Source organism: Heteronotia binoei, chromosome 4, assembly GCF_032191835.1.
Source record: "Heteronotia binoei isolate CCM8104 ecotype False Entrance Well chromosome 4, APGP_CSIRO_Hbin_v1, whole genome shotgun sequence".
Classification (NCBI taxonomy): domain Eukaryota; kingdom Metazoa; phylum Chordata; class Lepidosauria; order Squamata; family Gekkonidae; genus Heteronotia; species Heteronotia binoei.
Window position 1 is genome coordinate 84,229,489 of NC_083226.1, and position 21,876 is coordinate 84,251,364.

Genomic DNA, 21,876 nt, shown 5'->3' on the forward strand with positions numbered 1-21,876 from the left:
TATGACAGTGACAAAGCTGAATGATAAACCTGTATGAACCAGTTTGTGGTGGCTATGCGGATATGCCAGAATAATGTTTATAGTATTTTGAACTTCTTGCCTCCATGAACCGCCCTCGCAATCCACCCCTACACACACTTTGGATTTTCTAAAAGTAAATAAAATTTGGCCAAAATGGCAGCATAACATTTATTTACTTTGTTTATATCCCACCTTTCTCCCCAGTGTGGACCCAAAGTGGTTTACTTCATTCTTCTTTCCTCCAGTTTTGTTTTTACAACAATCCTGTGAGGCAGGTTAGACTGAGTATGTGACTGGCCCATGGTCACCCCGCAAGCTTCCATGGCAGAGTGGGGATTCATACCTTGGTATCTCAGATCCAAGTTCACTTTAACCACTACACCATGCTGGCTCTCAACACACTTGTGGCACAGAATGAGTGGGAAAGGCTGCTGGGTGAACAGCGACATGGCAAATGGCACCTGATCTTCCTGGTCACTGCCATCTTTCCTCACAACTATGGTTGCTGCAGCATGCTTCTCTTTATTGATTCAGTTTGTATCCTGTCTCCCCAGTGAGCAGGCTCAAGGTGGGTTACAAGGTCACATGGGAATATTGTGACAATAAATAATATCGAATTCAGGCAATATAAAGTCCAGAGAATTAAAAATTAAAATTTTGTGCCAGAAACCCAGAGTAAAAGTTGCACCGTGACAGGACAATTAACCTGGCCAGATGTTCTTTATCTCAAATTAAACAATTTTATTTTAGGAGGGGTAACCAATGTGTTTCTGCTGCAATTAAAGTATTCAGCACTAAAACATTATCACAAATCTTTTATGGTGTTCCTATATGGATTAATGAACTTAACTGGAAGATGGAGGTAATTAAAGCATTATTCTTTAGACAAATTTTGGGGATGCCTAAGTGTGTCTCATATTTCACACTTTGTTCAGAAATGTTCAATCTTTGAAACGAAGGCATGGATTATAAATTTACTTTAGAGCTGAACCTGGTAGCCTGATTACTTATTTAACAAGTGATCGCTATAATGCAGCATGGTCAACTGGAATTGTGACTAAACTCAAACAGACAGGGATTGCAGTAGATGATTTATTTTTGTCAGATGAATTACATTGTTTTAGACTTATCAAACAGATACTTTTAGATCTAGAATACCACAAATTTTGTCCAGTCTTATACATGTTCTCTTTCAGTCTAGAAAGATGTCTCATTATCTATATGACCTTGGATTCCTTCGCAACTTAGGGTTTTTATGCTGGCTAAAAAGAATGCATTCCCTTCTAATGTTCTCTGTGGGAGATACCAACACATTCCTTTTCATGAGAGACTTTGTCCCTGCAGAGTGAACCTTCCTAAATCAATCCAGCATATAATTTTGATTGTCAGCTCTATGAAAGCCTATAGGAATTCGTTTGAAAATTTATCCCATGTAATTGATCTAAGAAAGAAGGTAATTAATTGTCAGCTCCTATTGAATGATTCCGTAGTGGAAATCGCTAGAAAAGTTGCAATTTTTAGAGGATATTCTGAAAATTAAATGCAATTATGTTTTGTTATAAAAACTGATTTTTTTAAAAAAATTAATCACATGTATTTAACCTTTGTATATGATCTTAGTCTTAGCTAGCTATCAGTCTTAAATGTTATTCTAAGTTCTTTTTACTATGCCAATAAATATTTTATTTTTATTTATTTATTTTTATTTATTTATCTGAGATTTATATCCCGCCCTTCCCACTAGGTGGCTCAGGGCGGCTTACAACATGTAAAACTAACATAAAATATAAAATTAAGCATTAAAATTAACATTTCATAATTTATAGTTAAAAATCTAAACAATTATTATATACATAAACATTAAAATCATACAGCGGTTTTAAAGCTACACTTGATTCAAGTTCGATTTCAGATTCAGTATTTCGGTGTTCAGTGTTCGATGTTCGATGCCGGTTAGCTGTGGGCCAGCCGGAAGAGGGCTGTCTTACAGGCCCTGCGGAATTGGGTAAGGTCCCGCAGGGCCCTTACCTCTTCCGGCGGCTGGTTCCACCAAGATGGAGCCATTACGGAGAAGGCCCTGTCCCTTGTAGCTTTCAAACGGGCTTCCTTTGGCCCGGGGACAACCAGGAGGTTTTGAGTTCCCGATCTCAGTGCTCGCTGGGGAACGTGTGGGAAAAGACGGTCCCTCAGGTAGGCAGGTCCTAGGCCATATAGGGCTTTAAAGGTAATAACCAGCACCTTGTACCAAACTCGGTAAGGTATTGGTAGCCAGTGCAGAGCCCGAAGTCCCGGCTGAATGTGCTCCCACCTTGGGAGCCCCAATAACAACCGGGCGGTGGCGTTCTGCACCAGCTGCAATTTCCGGGTTCGGCACAGGGGCAGCCCCATGTAGAGGGCATTGCAGTAGTCCAGCCTCAAGGTGACCGTAGCATGGATCACTGTTGCTAGATCGTCGCGCTCCAGGAAGGGAGCCAACTGCCTTGCCCGCCTAAGATGGAAAAATGCAGACTTGGCAGTGGCTGCTATCTGGGCCTCCATTGTTAAGGAAGGCTCCAGAAGTACCCCCAGGCTCCTGACTCTATGCGTCACAGTCAGCGGCGCACCGTCAAAAACCGGAAGGGGTATTTCCCTTCCCGGACCCCGACGGCCCAAGCAAAGGACCTCTGTCTTCGCTGGATTTAGCCTCAGCCCGCTCTGCTTGAGCCACCCAGCCACAGCCTGTAATGCCCGGTCCAGATTTTGTGAGGCGCAGACCGGCTGGTCGTCCATAAGCAGATAAAGCTGGGTGTCATCAGCATACGGGTGACAGCCCAGCCTGTACCTTCGGGCAATCTGGGCGAGGGGACGCATATACATGTTAAATAACATCGGGGACAGAACCGCACCCTGAGGCACCCCACAATCAAGCGTGTGCCTACGGGACAGCTCATCCACAATAGCGACCCTCTGTCCCCGACCTTCAAGGAAAGAGGAAAGCCATTGCAAGGCCAAACCCTGAATCCCCGCGTCGGCAAGGCGGCGGGCCAGAAACCGATGGTTGACCGTATCGAACGCTGCCGATAGGTCCAACAGCATCAGTACCGCCGAGCCGCCCCGATCCAGATGCCGTTGCAGGTCATCTACTAGGGCGACCAGCACCGTCTCCGTCCCATGGCCTGGGCGAAAGGCGGACTGAAGGGGATCAAGGACGGAAGCGTCATCCAGGAAAGTCTGTAGCTGCATCTTTATTTTATTTTATTTTTTTATTTATCTAAGATTTATATCCCGCCCTTCCTACTAGGTGGCTCAGGGCGGCTTACAACATATAAAACTAACATAAAATCTAAGATTAAGCATTAAAATTAACATTTCATAATTTACAGTTAAAAATCTAAACATTTGTTATATACATACACTTTAAAATCAAACGGCGGTCCTACAGCTACACTCATCGGTTACAAGTTCAGTATTTGATGTTCAGTATTCGATGTTCAGTACTCAGTACTCAGTGCTCAGTGCCGATTAGTTGTGGGCCAGCTGGAAGAGGGATGTCTTACAGGCCCTGCGGAATTGGGTAAGGTCACGCAGGGCCCTTACCTCTTCCGGCAACTGGTTCCACCAAGATGGAGCCATTACGGAGAAGGCCCGGTCTCTTGTAACTTTCAAGCGGGCTTCCTTTGGCCCGGGGACAACCAGGAGGTTTTGGGTTCCTGATCTTAGTGCTCGCTGGGGAACGTGTGGGAAGAGACAGTCCCTCAGGTAGGCCACTGCCCTCTCGATAAGTTTGCCCAAAAAGGGTAAATTCGAGACCGGCCGATAATGTGCCAATTGGGCCGGGTCTAATGATTTCAAGAGGGGACGGACCACCGCCTCTTTAAGCTGTGTTGGAAATTGCCGTTCCGTGAGGGATCTATTTATGATATCCCGTACAGGATATCTAAGCTCCCTCTGGCAAGATTTAATAAGCCAGGAGGGGCACGGGTCCAATTTACAGGTTGTTGGGCGTGCAGATAAGAGGATCCTGTCAACTTCCTCCAAGCTGAGAGGGCTGAAACCATCCAGAACATAATCTGAAGACAGGCCTGGGGCCTCAGTTTCGCTAACTGCCTCCAATATGGCCGGGAGGTCGAGGCGGAGTGACGCGATCTTGTCTGCAAAGAAGTTCGCAAAAGCCTCACAGCCAATCTCCAATTCTTTACAATTTGGTCTGCCCTGAGGCAGTGTTGTTAAACTCCGAATTATATTAAATAGTTGTGCCGGGCGCGATGTTGCGGACGCAATCTCAGCCGCAAAGTATGTTCTCTTTGCGGTTTTGATTGCCACCTCATAGGACTTCATAATCTCTCTATAAGATGTTCGAGTCGCTTCGTCTCGAGTATGCCGCCATTGCCTCTCTAGTCGTCTGAGTTCCCGTTTTAGTTGTCGCAACCCCTGGTTATACGAGGGTGTCGACTTCAAACGGGGGCGCAGAGGACGCCTAGGTGCGATTTCTTCGATAGCTCTGGAGAGTCTATCATTCCAAGACTCCACCAGACCATCCAAGGAATCGCCAGGGGGCCCGGGATCCCGCAGGGCCGTCAGGAACCGTTCCGGGTCCATCAGGCTCCGCGGGCAAGCTAAAATACGCTCTCCGCCTAAACAGGTTTGGGGTGGTACACCCACGCGAGCCTTAAGGGCATAGTGATCCGACCATGGCACTGCTCTGGCAGTAATATCGTTCACTAAAACTCCCGCCGCGAAGACCAGGTCTAACATGTGCCCCGCCTGATGAGTGGGCGTTGTGACAACTTGGGAGAGTGCCAGTGTCGCCATGGATGACACCAAGTCCATCGCCTGACTGGAGGCCGTGTCATCGGCGTGAACATTAAAGTCACCCAAGACCAACAGCCTTGGGTACTGTCTGTCAGTTGCCTTGGTAGTAACACTCAGATGGACAGTGTTGATTTAACCACTAACTGCAAGGCCAGAGCTATCAGGGAAGGCCAAGTGAAAAAATTTGGATGCCTCAACTGAAAGCCTGGCAGAACAGCTGTTTTACAGGTCCTGCAGAATTGTAACAGATCCAGCAGGGTCTGATCTCAATTGGAAATTTGTTCCATCAGGTTAGACATCCTTTGGGCCAGGAACAACCAGAAGATGTTGATCAATTGACTGCAAAACTCTGCAGGACACATATGGGGAAAGATGATCCCTGAGATATGAAGGTTTCTGTCAAGACAGGGCTTTAAAGGTCGGCACTAGAACCTTGAACTGGTTTATAGGCAGCCAGTGCATTGGCAGACCACCGGCTGAATGTGCGCCTGTGTAGGCACCAGCATGCGTACCGCCACATTCTGCACCAGCTGCAGTTTCCAGGTCAAGTTCAGGGTCAGCCCTGAATAGACTGAGTTACAATAATCTAGCCTAGAAGTGACCACTGCATGGATCACTGTAATTATGTCCTGAAAAATGAGATAGAGAGCCAATTGCTTAACCAGCTGAAGATGATAAAAAGCTGATCTAGCAATGGTGGCAACCTGGGCTTCCACAGAAAGTGAGGGATACAAGATCCTAGACTCTTCACGCATGGTGCTGGCACCAAAGGCGTCTCATCGAGGGTTGGGAGCTAGATTCCCAATCCCAATTATTCTAGTACAGGGCCCTCTGTCTTTGTTGGATTTAGTTTCAGTCAGAAAAGACAGTCATGTCATTCCCTGAAAGAGTAGTATATTGCTTGTTTCTTTTAGAAAATAACATTTTTAAGGCATGCATACTGCTGCAGTGGTGGGGGGTGGGACTATCCTGGCTTTACCGAGCAGGAAATGAAAAGCTGTGCTTGGGTTGTAATAATATCCCCACCCTGGGTACTGTGATCACTGAAATGCTGTTCAGCTGCAAATGTCACAATAAGAAAAACAGATTTAAGTGAGCTGCCTGAAGTTCTTAGGCCAAACCATTCCGAATTTAAGCATTCAAGTCACCACTTTTCCCAAGAGAGCAGTACTCTTGTGAAGTCTCCATTCCTAGTACTGATCCAGACTCCCTCATCACCTGGTGAGGCATTTGAGCTTGTCAGAGAATTATAGTCTCGCACCAGACATTACTGAGCTCAACAGCTGCATTTCCCTCACTTTATATAATGCAGGCTATTGTAGTTTCCCTCCATCCTGCTGTTCCTCTCAGTCAACTGTACCTTTTTGGAAGAAAGCAGCAATGTCTGAATGGACTCAAAATTTGGAAAGAGTTGGATTTCTTCAATAATATGCATTCCATTCTCGTAGCTGATAGCTTTGTGAAGGGCTCCTCGATCTGCAACAACCAATATGCATGAATGTAACCACTTCAATAAAATACATAAGCTATGGTTGGCCTCTGCAGATATGATCTTCAGCTATCACCCCCCCCCCCTCCAAATTGTCTGGCTCTCCAATGCCTTTCATTGTGCTACACAACTGCCACCCACTCCACTGCCTCAGAACTACCTTAAGCAAGCAAGTTTGCAGACTGTTTTGTGTCATTTGGGTTGGTCTTAATAAAAAGTGTTGCACAGCTTTAGTTTGGATTTTTTCTTTGAAGGAGCTTCTGCGCCACCTTTCTGCCTTAAATATTGACAGGCTGATGGGGTATGGAAGAACAGGACGTTAATTTCTGAAACACAGTCCTAAATTAACTGAATGTTACCATCTAACTACTCAGCCCGCTGCACTGACAGTCCTTGCTAGTCTCAGGGTGCACTGAATGACAACATGGGCACAGCCTCTGCAAAACTGGCTCAACTGTTCAGCCTGGCTAGAAAGCCACTGAAGCTGAATGCAATACTACACAGTTAAGAGTGCAGAAAACAAACCTGTACTGATGAACATGACATCATACATAGTGCCATTCAGGACTCTGACTCGGTCTACCACGATCTGTGTATACTTCACATCCCTCTTGATCAGTCTGGGTCTGTCTCCTAATGGAGTCACAGAATCATCCATCAGAGGATGGTCTTTGACAAACTGTAGCGTTTTATCAGGTAAGCTGAGTGTGCTCAGGTAACCGTCTGCTCTGACCTCCTTGTTTATGCACTGTCCCAAAAGAAGGAGGGGAGGGTGAGAGATCAGACTGGTGTAGTAGTTGAGGTTTCTTTAACACAAATTACATGATTCATTAGAAATTTAAAAAGGAACAAACACAGAATTGAAGCAGAATAAAATGGCAGTTAAATTATTAATGCATCCTTTAAAGTAAAACCACTACCTCTACTATCATTTCTGAATATTATTTAGTGCCAGCACTAAGCTAAGTGTTATTAATAATGAAGAAATAAGCCAATTATATGACATTTTATTTTTAAGCAGGGGTACTGATAATAGACAGTAACAACAATTAAGTAAGCTATTGTTTCTTTGGACACTTCTACCACTCATTTAAAAACATTATAAGGACATGTGAATCAACAACCATGTTTGGCAAATCTTGGGGGTTCCTGAAATTGGATAAAGTCAGCCCAAACTATGTAACTCATACTTCATAGAAGATTTCAGTTTTCCTTGTAAAAGTGCCCTGAATCTCAACAAGAAACTTATAGATACCTTAAATCAGGAGTTCCCAACCTTTTAAAATCTGCGGGCACCTTTGGAATCCTGACACAGCATGGAGGGCACAGTTGCAAAATGACAGCTGCAGAAGGTGAAGCCAGCCACAAAACAGCTGCCACAGTTTACCTTCAGTCATACAATGAAGATCCTTGTGCTGTGATGGTAGCTGCTCCTTCCCAAAGCAATGTTTTTAAAAATTGCACAGCCAATCAAGTCCCAGAAGCCTTGCTAGGCAACAGTCCCATCTGTCTAAAACAGGGGTAAGGAACCTTTTTTCTGCCAAGGGCCATATGGATATTTATAACATGATTCGTGGGCCATAACAAATTATCAACTTAAAAAACAGTGCTCCACCACGGGAGAATGATTCAGGCCAGCAAAATTAATGCAAATAATTGTTTTTCTATTTGAAGTCATGTGGGGAGAGCCTAATCTGGCACACACACACCCTGGCGCACCGCCTTAGGCAAATGCATAGGTCCAGGGATTTCTGTATAAAAAGCCCAGCATATTAGACCACATCTCCTAATATTAGCATACTAGGTCACACCATCTGGGATAATCAAGTGCAAACTGAGCTGTGACAGTAACTTTTCCAGGCCCCACAGCAATTCTGGCTGGCCAGCCAGGCCCCAGGGAGGCTGCCACACAGTACATCTGAGCCCTGTGATCCCTGCCTGACCCTGGGGAGGCTGCTGCACAGCACGGCTGGGCCCCACAATCCTCGCTGGCCTGCCAGGCCCCAGGGAGGCTGCCACATGGTTCGGTTTGGCCCAGCAATCCCCAAGGGCCACACTAAGTGACCTCGAGGGCCGTTTTTGGCCCTCGGGACGGAGGTTCCCACCCCTGGTCTAAAAGCACTCAGTGGGCACCAGGAAAGGTGTCAGTGGGCACCATTTTTTTTTAACAAACGAAGAGTTCAGCTTTGCATTTTAGCCCAAAATGTCTAAAGCAAGCAACCAAACATGACAGGCAACACCATTATGCAAAGTAAAACACAATGAGTTGGTTGGATCCTACAACTGTTCTGCTAGCAGTGGAGCTTCACTTTCAGAAGCTGGTAGAATAGACGCCCATCTTTTAGGAACAAAAGCCAGCAAACAGCAGTCAGCTCTGATCCAGACTTACCGCTCCAGGCCGGGGTCTTGGAATCTCTCCATTGTATCGCACCCACTTTGTGTGGGACTGCTCAACTGTGGCACTTTGCATGTACTTCCCTTTGGCAAAAACGTCCTCCACTGTAGAAATCTTGTAGGCACACACAGCAGATAGACCTACATTGTTCCTTAAAAAAGGGAAAAGAAATAATCAATCTTAATATATATTTTGTAGAAGTAATAAATCTTGAAAATGAAAAAATGCTACTTACAACTGCGGTGAGAAAACCCCATAAATCATTGGCTCCCTCAAGCTTGGAGACTTCAGGATAAAGACATCATTCACAATATTGAAAATTAAATTCTTATCTGGTGCAGAGCAAAGCATCCTGGCCTTGAGATAGGAAGTCCATTTTTTTTGTAAAGTCCGAAGTCCTCCTTGGTCCCTCTTTAAACAGAACAATAAAAAATTTCAAAAGAGTAAGCAACTTGTTACTATATGTTCATCAACATATAGTAACACTCCCTAGAAGTTCACCAATAATGCTATATTAAAATGAAGAATACCACTAATTTATAGGCTGATTAGAAGGAAGAAATGTGATTTTTCTGAAGACACATTAGGTAAGCTACCAATGCGGTTACTTTTAAGTACATAACAAAGGAGTCAAACTATTCTGAGTTTCATTGGATAAACATGAACCAGCCATCATAAACAAAATGGACTGCTAAAGATGCACTGCTGTTTACTGAGGAAAGAAGCAGGAGGATTACAGCACAAACAAGCACAGAAAGGGCAGTGAACAACTCCATCCAGAAACTGAGCCACTGCCTGTTTGGAAAAAATTTGCAATAAGGGCTCCTTTACATTATTTAGGATTCCTGATGATACCTCTTTGGTGCAAGGAGAAGTTGTATTTCAATGGCTTCCCTGCTGCAAATATAATGTGGAAAGGAATCTTAGTCCTGGGAATGAATGTAAAGTATAAATTCCTTGTAAACATTTCTAACACTAAAAGATTTAACTGTGCAGCTCTTCCAAAAACAAGCAATTTTAAAATCCAATTTCTGTTATGTCAGCACTTTCTAAAAATTTAATGTTTAAATATGAAATATATTCAAGGCAGGTAAAATACTGTCATTGAGGTTTCTAAAATGAAAGGCCACAAATATTTTTCTCAAGTAATGGCAAAGCATGTAGTTTCCTCCCCCTATCTATATATAGCTCTACACAAAATTATAATGAATGGAAATCTGGTTGTATAGCTGCAATACTGCCAATTTCAAGCAAGGACAAACTTCCAGCAGGCAGAGACTATTGCCATTGTGCCAAAGTAAATCTGGTTCACACTTTTGCAACATCGTGTATCTTGCAGAATGCGTAACTTTATGTTGTTTAATTACACTTTGCAATTTAAAATCATACCTCTAAAAAAACCTTACCCTCTTCCCCACCCTGATTACAAATTATATGACAGCTAGTCCATTGCATGCTTATAAATGAATTTAATCTTGTTTCAGGTCAGGCAGACACCCAGTACAGGCTGCTACTGTTATGCTTAAACATCATGAAGAGTGACAGAATGAGATGGGTTGTGATAGGTTCTTTTCTAGCTATGGAAGCTTGGCACAAAAGTGCCACCAATCACTTTACAGGATTCTGTGGGTGTGAGAAAGATGCTGGCTTTGTCTGATCTCTTAGAAATATGTCTGGCACAGCCCATGCACCATCATATCTTGCTTTTGAAATTACTATAGTCAAATGCCAGCTGACAGTTTATGAATCATATAGGAAGTAGGAAATAAAAAGTCTTAAACGACATAATTTAATTTCCATAGTAATTAACCAGATGAAAAACTTTTTATCCAAATAAAAGATTTTCAATTGTTGAAAGCATTTTGGAGCACAGTTTATTTTAGGATAATAAAATCCACATCCATGCAGAATATTTTCATTGTCTGGTACTGTAAAACACAAGAAGAACCTTGAGGAATAGCAGGCCCTTTCTCTGATGGGTCACTCCTGTACTCTCTAACAAGAACCAACAACTGAAGATTGCTCATAGTGGCCAAAGTTGCGCTGGAGAGAACAGAAAACGCTGGAATATGAGCAAGTCTTCTTCCTATAATTCCCCTTCCCCCATGGGAAAAAATGGTTCAGCTTATCCCACCTTACAAACTCTAGCTATCCTTGGAATCATCAGCTTGCCAAGAAATTCATATTCCACAGACACCTCCGTGAAAAAGAAATATATTTTGTCGTCATCGTCATCTGCATTGTCTGAATCAGCTCTTATCACATCAGCAAAAATGAAATTTGGTTCTGCACAAGGAAAATACAAACATAAATTCAAGTTTGCTTTTAAAATTGAGTTATTCCGCAAACCACTCATTCCCCTCATTAATTGTAATCCTAGTCACCTTATCTACTGATGAGAAAGCATCTCCTCTAATGGCAAAACTAGGCATTATGATGTCTATCAGTATGCTCCTGTCAAGCATGAATATTTCTGTGTGCCATGATGGTTCCTTAGACAAAGAGCAGGTCACCAGTCTCTACCGCCCCCCTCTCCTTTACAACATTTGGGCAAGTAATAAATCCATCTAACCCAAGGATGTTTACACTGCAGCCTGGCTGGTAAAGCTGTGATGTGCCTCTCCCCCAGATTCACACAGACAGTTCTTATCTGGTCCCAGAGAAGTGTGAGAAAGGGAGATTTTTTAATAGCCTAAATTCCTTAGTAATAAAGGAGATACTATGTAGAACCTTTGAACCCATGACTCAAGCTGCATCTGCATGATACCCTTTGAAGTTATCCTATATAGTAACTATGTAACCCAGTATATGTCATTACTTCCAAGGCTTGTGTCCTTGGTAAAGCATCTGAGTTCCTACAATAAAGCAACTTTTGATTCAACAACAAAAGACTGTTTATTGAGAAATATCGATGCTTGACATTTTGGAAGTAATCTTACTTGGGGACATAGCCGAACTAGAAACTTTCTAACCCTATGGCGGAGAGAGCTCTAGATAATGGAGAAACCCCTGACAACCCAGAACAACCAATTGGTGCGGAACAAAGACCCGGTACCAACCCTAAGCCACCTCCATGGCACGTACTCAACGCCCAAAGAATGGCAGGGCGAGGGTTCCCACTGCACATACAGCGACTGTTCATCACCCCCAAAGTGTGGGGGTCCAGAAGATCCACTAGCTTGATGGATGAAGCACCCGCTCGGAGAGAGGCAATCCTGGCCTACCCCCAGACATTGCTTTCGGTGTGGCTACCCAAGCCATCTAGCCGCCAATTGCCCAGAGCGGCCTTAAGGCCCCCCCCTTACTCCGAAGACCAGTGTACCCAAGGCAAAAAAAGCAGAAGGACAAGCAAAGGAACCAGCAAAAGGCAGCTCGCCATCAGCAACTCCTCGGGAGGAAGAGATTATTGTGGTAAACGAATTGGGGGAAGACGTCTGAGAAGACGAGCCGGCACGAAACAGGGACGACCTGCACTGAGAGGTGTCAAGCGGCAGGTCGTGGAGCTAACAGCACTGTTGAGGGTGAGAATATCTGGGACTTTGTTTTTCATCCCATTGACTTTACTGAACCCTAATTTAAAACGTTTTATACAGGCCCGGGCCCTACTAGATTCAGGGTGCACTAGAGACATAATCACGCCCAAACTGGTTGCAGCTCTTGGACTCACTACAAGTCCACTACCGCACCCCATACAGTTCGAACAGATGGATGGGACAGTCGTGAGAGGGGAACCATGCACGGAGCAAACTCAAGAGGTGCCAATGGGAATAGAAGACCACTGGAATATGGAAATTTTTGTAGTGGCCCCCTCTTCATCTTTTGACATTGTCTTGGGGGTGGGATGGCTAGCCAAGCATGAGCCCAATATAAAGTGGTGAGATCAGATTGTAGACTTCAGAGATGGGAGGTGTGAGCACCACCACTGGAATGAGAATTGAGGCCCGGAGCCACCCCCATTAAACGAGAAGTTGTGTCTCACCATAGAAGAGGTGAGATCGATCCCTAAGGAGTATGGAGACTTGAAACAAGTGTTTAGTGAAGAGGAAGCCAATGAGCTCCCCCCACCGAGACACTGACTGTGCGGTAGAACTGATTCCAGGGCAAAGTTTCCCCAGAGCCAAGTTGTATTCTATGGGGTGGGCTGAGAAAGCAGAACTGTGCAAGTTTCTGGACAAAAACTTAAAGTGGGGTTTCATAAGGCTGGCCACGGCACCTCATGCTGCTCCCATGCTCTTTAGAAAGAAGAAGGATGGGGGTCTCAGGCTTTGCACGGATTTTAGGGGGATCAATGTGATTTCAATCTCAAATGCATACCCCATACCATTAATAAAGGATTTACTAAGCACGGTGTCAGAGAGAAAGATTTTCACCAAGTTGGACTTGCGAGATGCCTGCTTCCGGGTATGCATAAAGGAGGGGGATGAATGGAAAACAGTGTTTAACATGCCGATGGGACAGTTTGAATACTTAGTCATGCCATTCAGATTACAAGATGCCCCCAGAGTTTTCATGAACGTTATCAATGAAGTATTACGAAAATACTTGTACAAAGGGGTAGTGGTGTACCTGGATAATATAATTATTTCTTCCAATGACCTATCATCTCATGTGAAACTGGTCAGAGAAGTCCTAAAGACCCTTTACGAGCATCAATTGTATGCCAAACTGTCCAAGTGTGCATTCCACCAGACGGAGTTTGATTACTTGGGTTACAGAGTGTCTGGGAAAGGATTGACAATGGACCCCGTCAAAATACAAGCCGTATTAGATTGGGAACTCCGAAGACACCTAGACAGCTCCAATCCTTCATTGGATTCGCAAACTTTTACCGTAATTTCATACAGGGGTTCGCCCACACCATGCTCCCCTTAACGAACCTTCTCAAAATGAAAGGGAAGGGTACAGAAGCCAAGCGTCCAGGAGCCAGATTAGATTGGACAGCCAAGTGTCAAGAAGCATTCAATAAGCTGAAAAGATTGTTTACCATCAAACCTATTTTGATTCACCCCAATGAATTAAAACCCTTCATGGTTCAATGTGACGCCAGCAATGTCACTGTGGGGGCAATTCTCATGCAACTCGATGAGGAGGGGGCCCTCAAACCATGAGCATACATTTCCAAAAAGTTTTGTCAAGAGCAGAGGAATTTGTCAGTATGGGATAAAAAGGCTTTTGCAGTGACTTTCGCTTTAAAAACATGGAGGTCTTGGCTAGAAGGAGCAAGAGTCCCCTTTGAGATATGGAGATCATAAAGCCTGGAAGCCCTAACGGGACGCAGGAAGCTAACTGAGAAACAAATTAGGTGGGCGGGATTCTTCGCCAAATTTGATTTCAAGTTAAAACACATCCCTGGATCTAAGAACTTTTTAGCAGATGCCTTATCGAGACTCCCTCAGCATAATAGCCAAAGGGAGGAGGTGATCGATTCCCTTATATCCCCCAGCCAATTGGGGGGAGCTGTGACCACGTGCTCGAAAGCGTAGCGTGAGAAATTGGACGAAAAATGGGGGGGAGAGAGACCGATTGCTGAGGTGGAAAAAGGAGACGCCATACCCGAAGGGGTAAAGAGAGGTGAAGCGGGGTTCTGGTACAAGGACAGTAAACTCTACGTGCCACAGAGTCTCTGGAAGGAAGTGCTCCAGGTTTGTCATGACAGTAAACTCTCTGGGCACTTTGGATATGCCAAAATCCTACACTTAGTAAATAGACGATTTTGGTGGCAGTCTACGAAGAAAGATATTTCCGACTATGTTGCTTCATGTCCAATATGCTTAATGGCTAAAAGAAGGGGGGGGAACTCCTGGGTTGATACAGCCTTTAGAGACAGCCACCAGGTTGTGGTCGGTAGTCTCATTGGATTTCATTGTAGAACTTCCTCCTTCTCAGGGAAGGACCGTAATTCTTGTAGTAGTGGACACATTTTCTAAATGTCCATTTCATTCCGTGCTCAAATACCCACAGCTAAAAAATTGGCAGTTATTTTTTTCAACACGTGGTAAAACTACACTCGTTCCTGGACAAGCTAATTAGTGACCAGGGCATTCAGTTCGTTGCCAACTTCTGGTGGGAGTTTTGTAAACTGACTGGGATTGAGCAGGGACTAAGCTCCGCGTATCACCTGCAGACGGATGGACAGACGGAGAGGATGAATGTTTACTGGAGCAATATTTGAGGTGCTTTGTGAACTATCAGCAGTCAAATTGGGCAGACCTCCTTCCGTTTGCCAAATATGGATATAATAATAGCATACATAGTTCCACTAAAACCTCCCCATTTTTGATAGTGAATGGGTATGAAGGAAAGCCATTCCTATAAGTGCCAGCGGGAGTGATACCAGATGTACCATCTATTTTTGAACAATGGTAGGGAAAGTTGGGGAAGGCTTGGAATAACATCCAAGAGAACCTGGAAGCGGGGAAAGAAACTTACAAAAAACATTATGATAAACACCATTCACCCACTTGGAACTTTAAAGTGGGGGACACAGACAGTGTTTCTGTCAACCAAGAACTTGCCGTTACTGCAACCATCTAAAAAAACTGGTGTACAAGTTTTTGGGACTGTTCCGTATTAAACACATAATCAATAAAGTGACTGTAGAACTTGAATTACCGAAACTGTTTAGTAAGATACACCCCATCCTTCATTGCAGTTTACTTCGGAGGGATCCTGGAGCCACGTCTTGGCATCCCCGACCCCAAGTTCCAGAACGTATTCCAGTTGGGGATCAGAATCACCATGAAGTAAAAGAAATCCTAGATGCTAAGCTGAAGCAGGGTGTATTGTATTTTCTGATTAGATGGAAACATTTTTCTGCAGCCCACAACGAGTGGATCGATAGCTCAAATGTGAGAGCACCAGAGCTGATTAAAAAATTCTATACAAAACATCCTTCCAAACCCCGGAGAAAACTTTAGGGGGGGGGCGGTATGTCCCAGTACGTATGTTCACCGGAGCCAGCACGAGGATCCCGCCAGTTCCTTCCTGACTGCTGGAAGCCCCTAAATAGGAAGACCGTCAGCAGTGGGGAAGGAGGGCGGGTAGTATGAATGCACAGATGACCACTCGAAGATCTACAGTTACAGGTAAGCAACCTGTCTATCTTCTTCGTTGTCTCTGTGCTTCACACTCACGGGAGATTAGCAAACCAGACATACCTGGATGCGGGAACAGATGGCCAACCAGAAGAGACAGCTTGCAGCACCACAGCTCCTAGACGAGTCCTCTGCTGAGCATGCACATCCAAAGTGTAATGCTTCATGAAAGCATGAGGAGAGAACCAAGTGGCAGCCTTGCATACATCCGTCAAGGAGACACCCTTCAGGAATGCCACCGACGTCGTCATCGCCCTAGTGGAGTGTCCACAAATGGGTCCAGGCAACATCTTCTTTGCCAGCAAGTAGCACAGCTTAATAGTCTCAGTAAGCCACTTCAAAAAGTCGCTGAAATGAAATTTTTGAACCCAACCTCAGAGCAGCATAAGAAACAAAAAGATGTTGCTCCTGACGAAAACTCTTAGAACGACTCAGGTAAAAAAGTAATGCACGCTTGACATCCAAAGTGTGCCACCGATGTTCCTCATCCGAAGAAGGCATGGGGTAAAACGTAGGCAACCAAAAATCCAACTTAAGGTGAAACTGGGAAACCACCTTAGGGAGAAATGAAACATCAGGAGCCAATGAAACTCCACACTCATGAAACACTAAGCATGGGTGGTCACACCGCATAGCCATGAGCTCCCCTACACAGCGTGCCGACGTGATCGCCACCAAAAAAGCAGTCTTCCAGGATAGAAGCTGTAGGGAACAGGTTGCCATTGGTTGAAAGGGCCGAGTCAATCTGTCCAATACTAACAGCAAATCCCACAACTGTGGAGGTGATTTAGACGGAGGATGCAATCTGACCAAACCTTTCAGGAATTGCTTCGAATGAGGATGAGCAAACACCGAATGCCCCTCAACAGGCTCATGGTGAGCTGATATTGCTGAAAAATAAACTTTAACAGAAGAAAAGGAAAGTCCAGCATCCACCAAAGACAACAGAAAGTCAAAAATTGCCAGTAGACCCACCCGTTGGGGTGAGACTGCAGAATCAGCCAAAAACTGAAGAAATTTCCCCCATTTCCTGTCATAGGAAACACGGGTAGACAACTTTCTACTGTTCAGAAAGATGTGCTTGACTCTGCTCGAAAATTCACAGGGTCGATGAGCCACGCCGTCGACTTCAAGTGAGAAACGTTGTGGTGAAATACTTGCCCTTCCTGGGCCAAAAGAAGGTCTCGTTCCTCCAGGAAATGATGGAAAACTCCCCTTGCTAAATGGAGCAAAATCAGAAACCAGTTTTGCTGAGGCAACCACGGTGTGATTAGTATGCACCTTGGTTTCTCTCTCACTATCTTGTTGATAACTCTTGTCAGCAGTGGAAGAGGAGGAAACAGATACAGGAACCAGCCTGACCACTGGAATATAAGACTGTCTCCCAAGGACTCCGGATCCATTCCTCCCCTGGTGCAGAACAGGAGACACTTTTGATTCAGGGATGTGGTGAAAACATCCACCTGAGAATACCCCCAGAACTGGAACACAGGTTGAAGGAAGCGCCACTGAATCTCCCATTCGTGTGGGGATGCTGCTCCTCTGCTCAATGAATCTGTCTGGAGACTGAGTACTCCAGGAAGGTGTGCAGCCTTTACATAGGTGCCGTGCTCCAGACACTCTAGCCACAGCTCTATTGCTAGCGCACAGAGCCGTCGGGAGACTGTCCTGCCTGTTGACATAACAAAGGGCTGTAGTATTGTCCGTCAACAGGGCCACAGCCTTCCCCACCACCAAGGGACGGAAGGACTGAAGGGCGAAATGAATTGCCAACAGTTCAAGATAGTTTATATGGCAACGAGTCAGCTGTGGAGGCCACAGACCCCCCACAGATAGAGAGTCCATGTGAGCACCCCAGCCCCATAAAGACACATCTGTGGTGATCGTAACTGTCATTACAGGCAGATGGAAGGGAGCTCCCTGACAGATGTTGTCTTTGGATGTCCACCATTCCATGGCCCGAAGGATCAAGGGTGGAATCGTGAACCTCTTTCGAGGTGATTCCCGTAAAGGCCGAAACTTTCTGAGGAACCAAAGTTGAAGCCCTCATGTGCAGTTTCACGAACAGCAGCACACTGGTAGTCGCCGCCATCAGTCCCAGCATCCGCTACAGCTGTTGTGCTGTGCCCCATTTCTGGCTTTGAAAAAGATGAATGAGAGTGATAATGTCCATCGCTCTCTGCTGAGGCAGAAAAGTGCGATGAAGATTTGTGTCTAGCAGAGCCCCAATACACTGAACTGTCCTTGATGGTATCAGATGGGACTTTTTCATGTTGACCTGTAGACCTAAGGTATGAAGAAGACGAAGAGTGGTTGCAATATGGCCGAACAGACGCTCTTCCGATCCGCCACAAGGAGCCAGTCTATATACGGAAAAACGACTATGCCCTGAAGCCGGAGATGTGCGGCTACAACACTCATCATCTTGGCAAACACCCACCGTGCAGTGCACAGGCCAAATGGAAGGGCTTTGAATTGAAAATGGTTGGAGCCTATTGCAAACCTGAGGAAATGCCTGTAAGACAGGTGGATGCTGACATGGAAGTAGGCATCCTTTAGATTCAACGTCGCCATCCAGTCCCCCTGGTTGATGACAGGAAGGATTGTTTGCAGCATAGACATCTGGAATTTCTGGTACACAATAAACTTGTTCAGACTTTTAAGGTCCATAATTGTTCTCAATCCCCCATCCCGTTTGGGAACCAGGAAATAATGAGGATAGAACCCTCCCGTCCTGGCTGCTACAGGAACCGGTTCTATGGCTTGTTTCTCCAAGAGGTTGCTCACCTCCTCTAGCAGAGGGGGGGAAGGAGGTGGTGATGACAATTACCAACTGAGTCAGAACCTGAGCAAAGTCTATCTTGTAACCTTCTGAGATGATGGAGAGGACCCATCTGTCTGTGGAGATGGATTCCCAAGCCGGTAGATGATGAAGGAGGCGGATGTGTAATGACGGTAATGTGTGTGGCAGAGAAGTCAAAGGCCCTGCTTCTGAAGGCGGGAATCCTTGGATTTTTTGGTGGCCGCAGAAGCCGAAGCAAACCGGGACTTATTTCCACTATAAGGAGATCTACTCTCTGCCTGTGAAGAGCGAGGTCTCCAGGATTGGTCAGGGGAAAGTTTCTGATAAGGCCTCTTGGGCCAAGATTTGTCCCACTGCTTAGGCTTGCCAGCCCGAGTAGATGCAGGGACGCCAAGGTTCCTCGAGGTCTTAATACTTTTGTCCATCTCCTGTAGGACACTATCAGTTGTGGAACTGAAAAGACCTTCACCTTCGAAAGGAAGGTCTTCAACATAGGCCCTGGTGTCAGGCTGAAGGGCTATAGACCGTAACCAAGAGTGTCGGCGCAGGGAGACGGCAGAAGTGAGGGTCTTGGCAGAGACATCCAACATGTGTTTTGAGGCAGCAAGCTGTTGTTTAGCCACAGCAAATCTCTCTCTTTGCAGCTTCTTCAGTGAAGCCCACTTATCCTCACTCATAGGTGAGATCAAAGGTGTGAGCTGTTCCCAAACCGAATACTGGTAGCAAGTCATAAATGCAGCGTAGTTGGAGATTTTAACTCCCAAAGCTCCCGCTGAGTAGAACCATCTGCCAGCATTGTCGATCTTCTTGCCCTCCTTATCAGGTGGGGAAGAGTGGGTTTTACGCGCCTTCGAGGACGAAGAAACCACCACCGAATTGGGTTTGGGGTGAGAAAACAAAAACTCAGCACCAGCCTTCTGGACACAATACATGTGGTCCAGGTGTTGTGAAGAAATTGGTGTGGATGCCGGCTTTGCCCAAGGCTCCTTCACTGCCTACAGAATGACTTTGGTCACTGGAAGGGCCACAGCCATCGATGTGTCTCTCTGCATTATATCAAATACAGTATCATCGACGACTGGCTGAGGTTGGACCACCGAGAGGGAGAGAGACTGTGCCATACGCTTCACCAGATCCCCATATGACTTGAGATCTTCCGAGGGGGATATGCGAAGGTCCTCCACTATATGTGATTCTGGAGAAGGTTCCACTGCCCTGTACGGATCATCAGTACCGACCTTGGAATCTGATGTTGAAGAATCTCTTCTTGCAGAGTGTTCGGATAACATTGGGGTCGAAGCATGTTTGGACGACCGCAATGATACCAACGGATGAGCCTGCAGGTCCCCAGACCGCTCTCTGCATCTTTCAGGAGGAATCAACACCAATGCCAAAGGCACACGACGAGTGAAGGAGTGATGAGAAAGGCTGGCGATGGATATGGGTAAGGCCCAAATGAGAAAGGCCACTGATTTTGGTCCCACATAGGAGGTGGCGGGAACCATCAACTCAGCACTCAATTCGAGTTCTCTCTGTCCTGTTGTAGGTGGAAGCGGTGCTAAAGGTTTGCTTGGTGCCAAAGCCTCGACCTCCGATACTGAACCACTGTCGCTCTGACGACGCGACCCCGACCTGGACGAATGAGTCCGCTGGGTTGGTTTGATTTCCTGCTCCAATCCCGAAAAATGGGTCGGCTGAGAACCCCACCTTCCCGATACCGATGGACTTCGGGGACTGGGAGAAGCCAGAATCCTCCGAGGTGAAGCAGTTTGCATCAACGCCAACTCCATTGAAGCATCCCTAGAAGGGGAAGGAGTGTGGGAAGTCTGTCCTTCTTCCGCTTATCCTTCGGTTTAAGCTTTTTCGGGAGGGATGATTGGGTTGCCAAATCGTCCTGATGTTTCTTGGTCAGCATGGGCTCCACTAACCCTTCAGGGGTCGTTTTGTGGATCGACCCCACTCAGTCGGCATACCCGTCTGTGCTGGTGACAATGGATCAATCGATGCCGAAGCCATAGACTGGGTAGTGTCCCCCATTGATGCCGATAGCCCATTGCCATTTGCCGCAGACGGAGAGCCGATTCGACTAAGGCCGCCAATAGCCTTGCCATCTGGTTTTTCCGCATTTGTCTCGAAAACCTCGAGCAATGCGGTGTCCCTCGCTCAGGCACAACAAGCAGAGGGAGTGACCATCAGGGGGTGCGATTTTGCTACCACACTTCAGACAGCGCTTGAAGAACCCCCAACGCCTTTCCATAGGCAAACAGAACCCACAAGGGAAGGGGGGAAATATGGCCCTGAGGGGCAAAGTCCAACACAAAGTTTTGTTTTTTGTTTTTTTCAACAAGAACAGGGAAAAACAAAAAATGGGCAAAAAAGGGAAGAAAATCCAACAGGATTACCAAGTACCGACCAGAGCAGTCAAAGAAGAATCCTTTCAACGCGGCAATCAAGAAGGAACTGGCAGGATCCTCGCGCTGGCTCTGGTGAGCATGTGTACTGGGATGCCTGCGCATGCCCACTAGTGCCGAGCGCAAAAAATCCCGGGCTTTTTAGGTACCGATTCGGGGGATCGGCGCAGGTGCTCTATCCCATGAGTGTGAAGCACAGAGACCATGAAGAAGATCCACAGCATTTCTCTGGAATAGGAATACTTGAAGAAATCCTATGTGCTGCTCTGGTGGAAAGATCCTATCCACTGCTACAAATAAAAACTTACTAACAAGAAAGATTTGTCAGTGATGAATAAAGCACAATAAATACTGTGGCCATTTATTTTCCCTTAGTTTTCTCAGAAGCTCAGCCATGTTTTGATTATTCACAAACAAAATACTCATGGATAAACCAAGGCATCACAGGATTTGTGAGCTTAGATGATTTCATGAATAAGCCAACACTGTTCAGAATGTTGGTGGTCTCAAGATTTTCTCTCCATGTTGTGCATGAGATACTTTTTCTTATTTGAGCCCAATTCAGGAAGGCCAGAATAGAAATAAAAAGTAATAAACACATAAGTACATTTTTAAAAGAAACATTCTACAAGAGATATGATTCTAGTAGAGAAGTTTATGGGACTGCATATTCAAGTAAGCCAACAGGGTGTTTCTTTCTCTAGCTCCAGCCTCCTTACCATTGAGCCAAGGAATTGCATATTCAGTCCTTAGAGGACTTTGTTGTGAGTTTCTGAAGATAATAGGTTCACTTCCCAAGAAGTTGTAAGACGTTCCAGTATAAAGTTCCCCATCTTCAGAAAAACAAACAAACAGAAAAATGGAATGACTCA

General features: G+C 45.5%; 1 protein-coding gene across 2 annotated transcripts in view; it reads right to left on the minus strand.

Moving 5' to 3' along the window:
* SEMA4D (semaphorin 4D) overlaps nucleotides 1-21,876 on the minus strand; it is a 200,477-nt gene that overhangs the window by 21,593 nt on the left and 157,008 nt on the right. For both annotated transcript variants that reach the window (XM_060235490.1, XM_060235489.1), the window contains exons 8-13: nucleotides 21,724-21,837; nucleotides 10,831-10,982; nucleotides 8,932-9,107; nucleotides 8,691-8,847; nucleotides 6,827-7,049; nucleotides 6,173-6,288 (exon numbers count right to left, since the gene is read on the minus strand). In XM_060235490.1, the coding sequence (XP_060091473.1) occupies nucleotides 6,173-6,288; nucleotides 6,827-7,049; nucleotides 8,691-8,847; nucleotides 8,932-9,107; nucleotides 10,831-10,982; nucleotides 21,724-21,837 (938 nt within the window). The remainder of the gene's footprint in view (nucleotides 1-6,172; nucleotides 6,289-6,826; nucleotides 7,050-8,690; nucleotides 8,848-8,931; nucleotides 9,108-10,830; nucleotides 10,983-21,723; nucleotides 21,838-21,876) is intronic.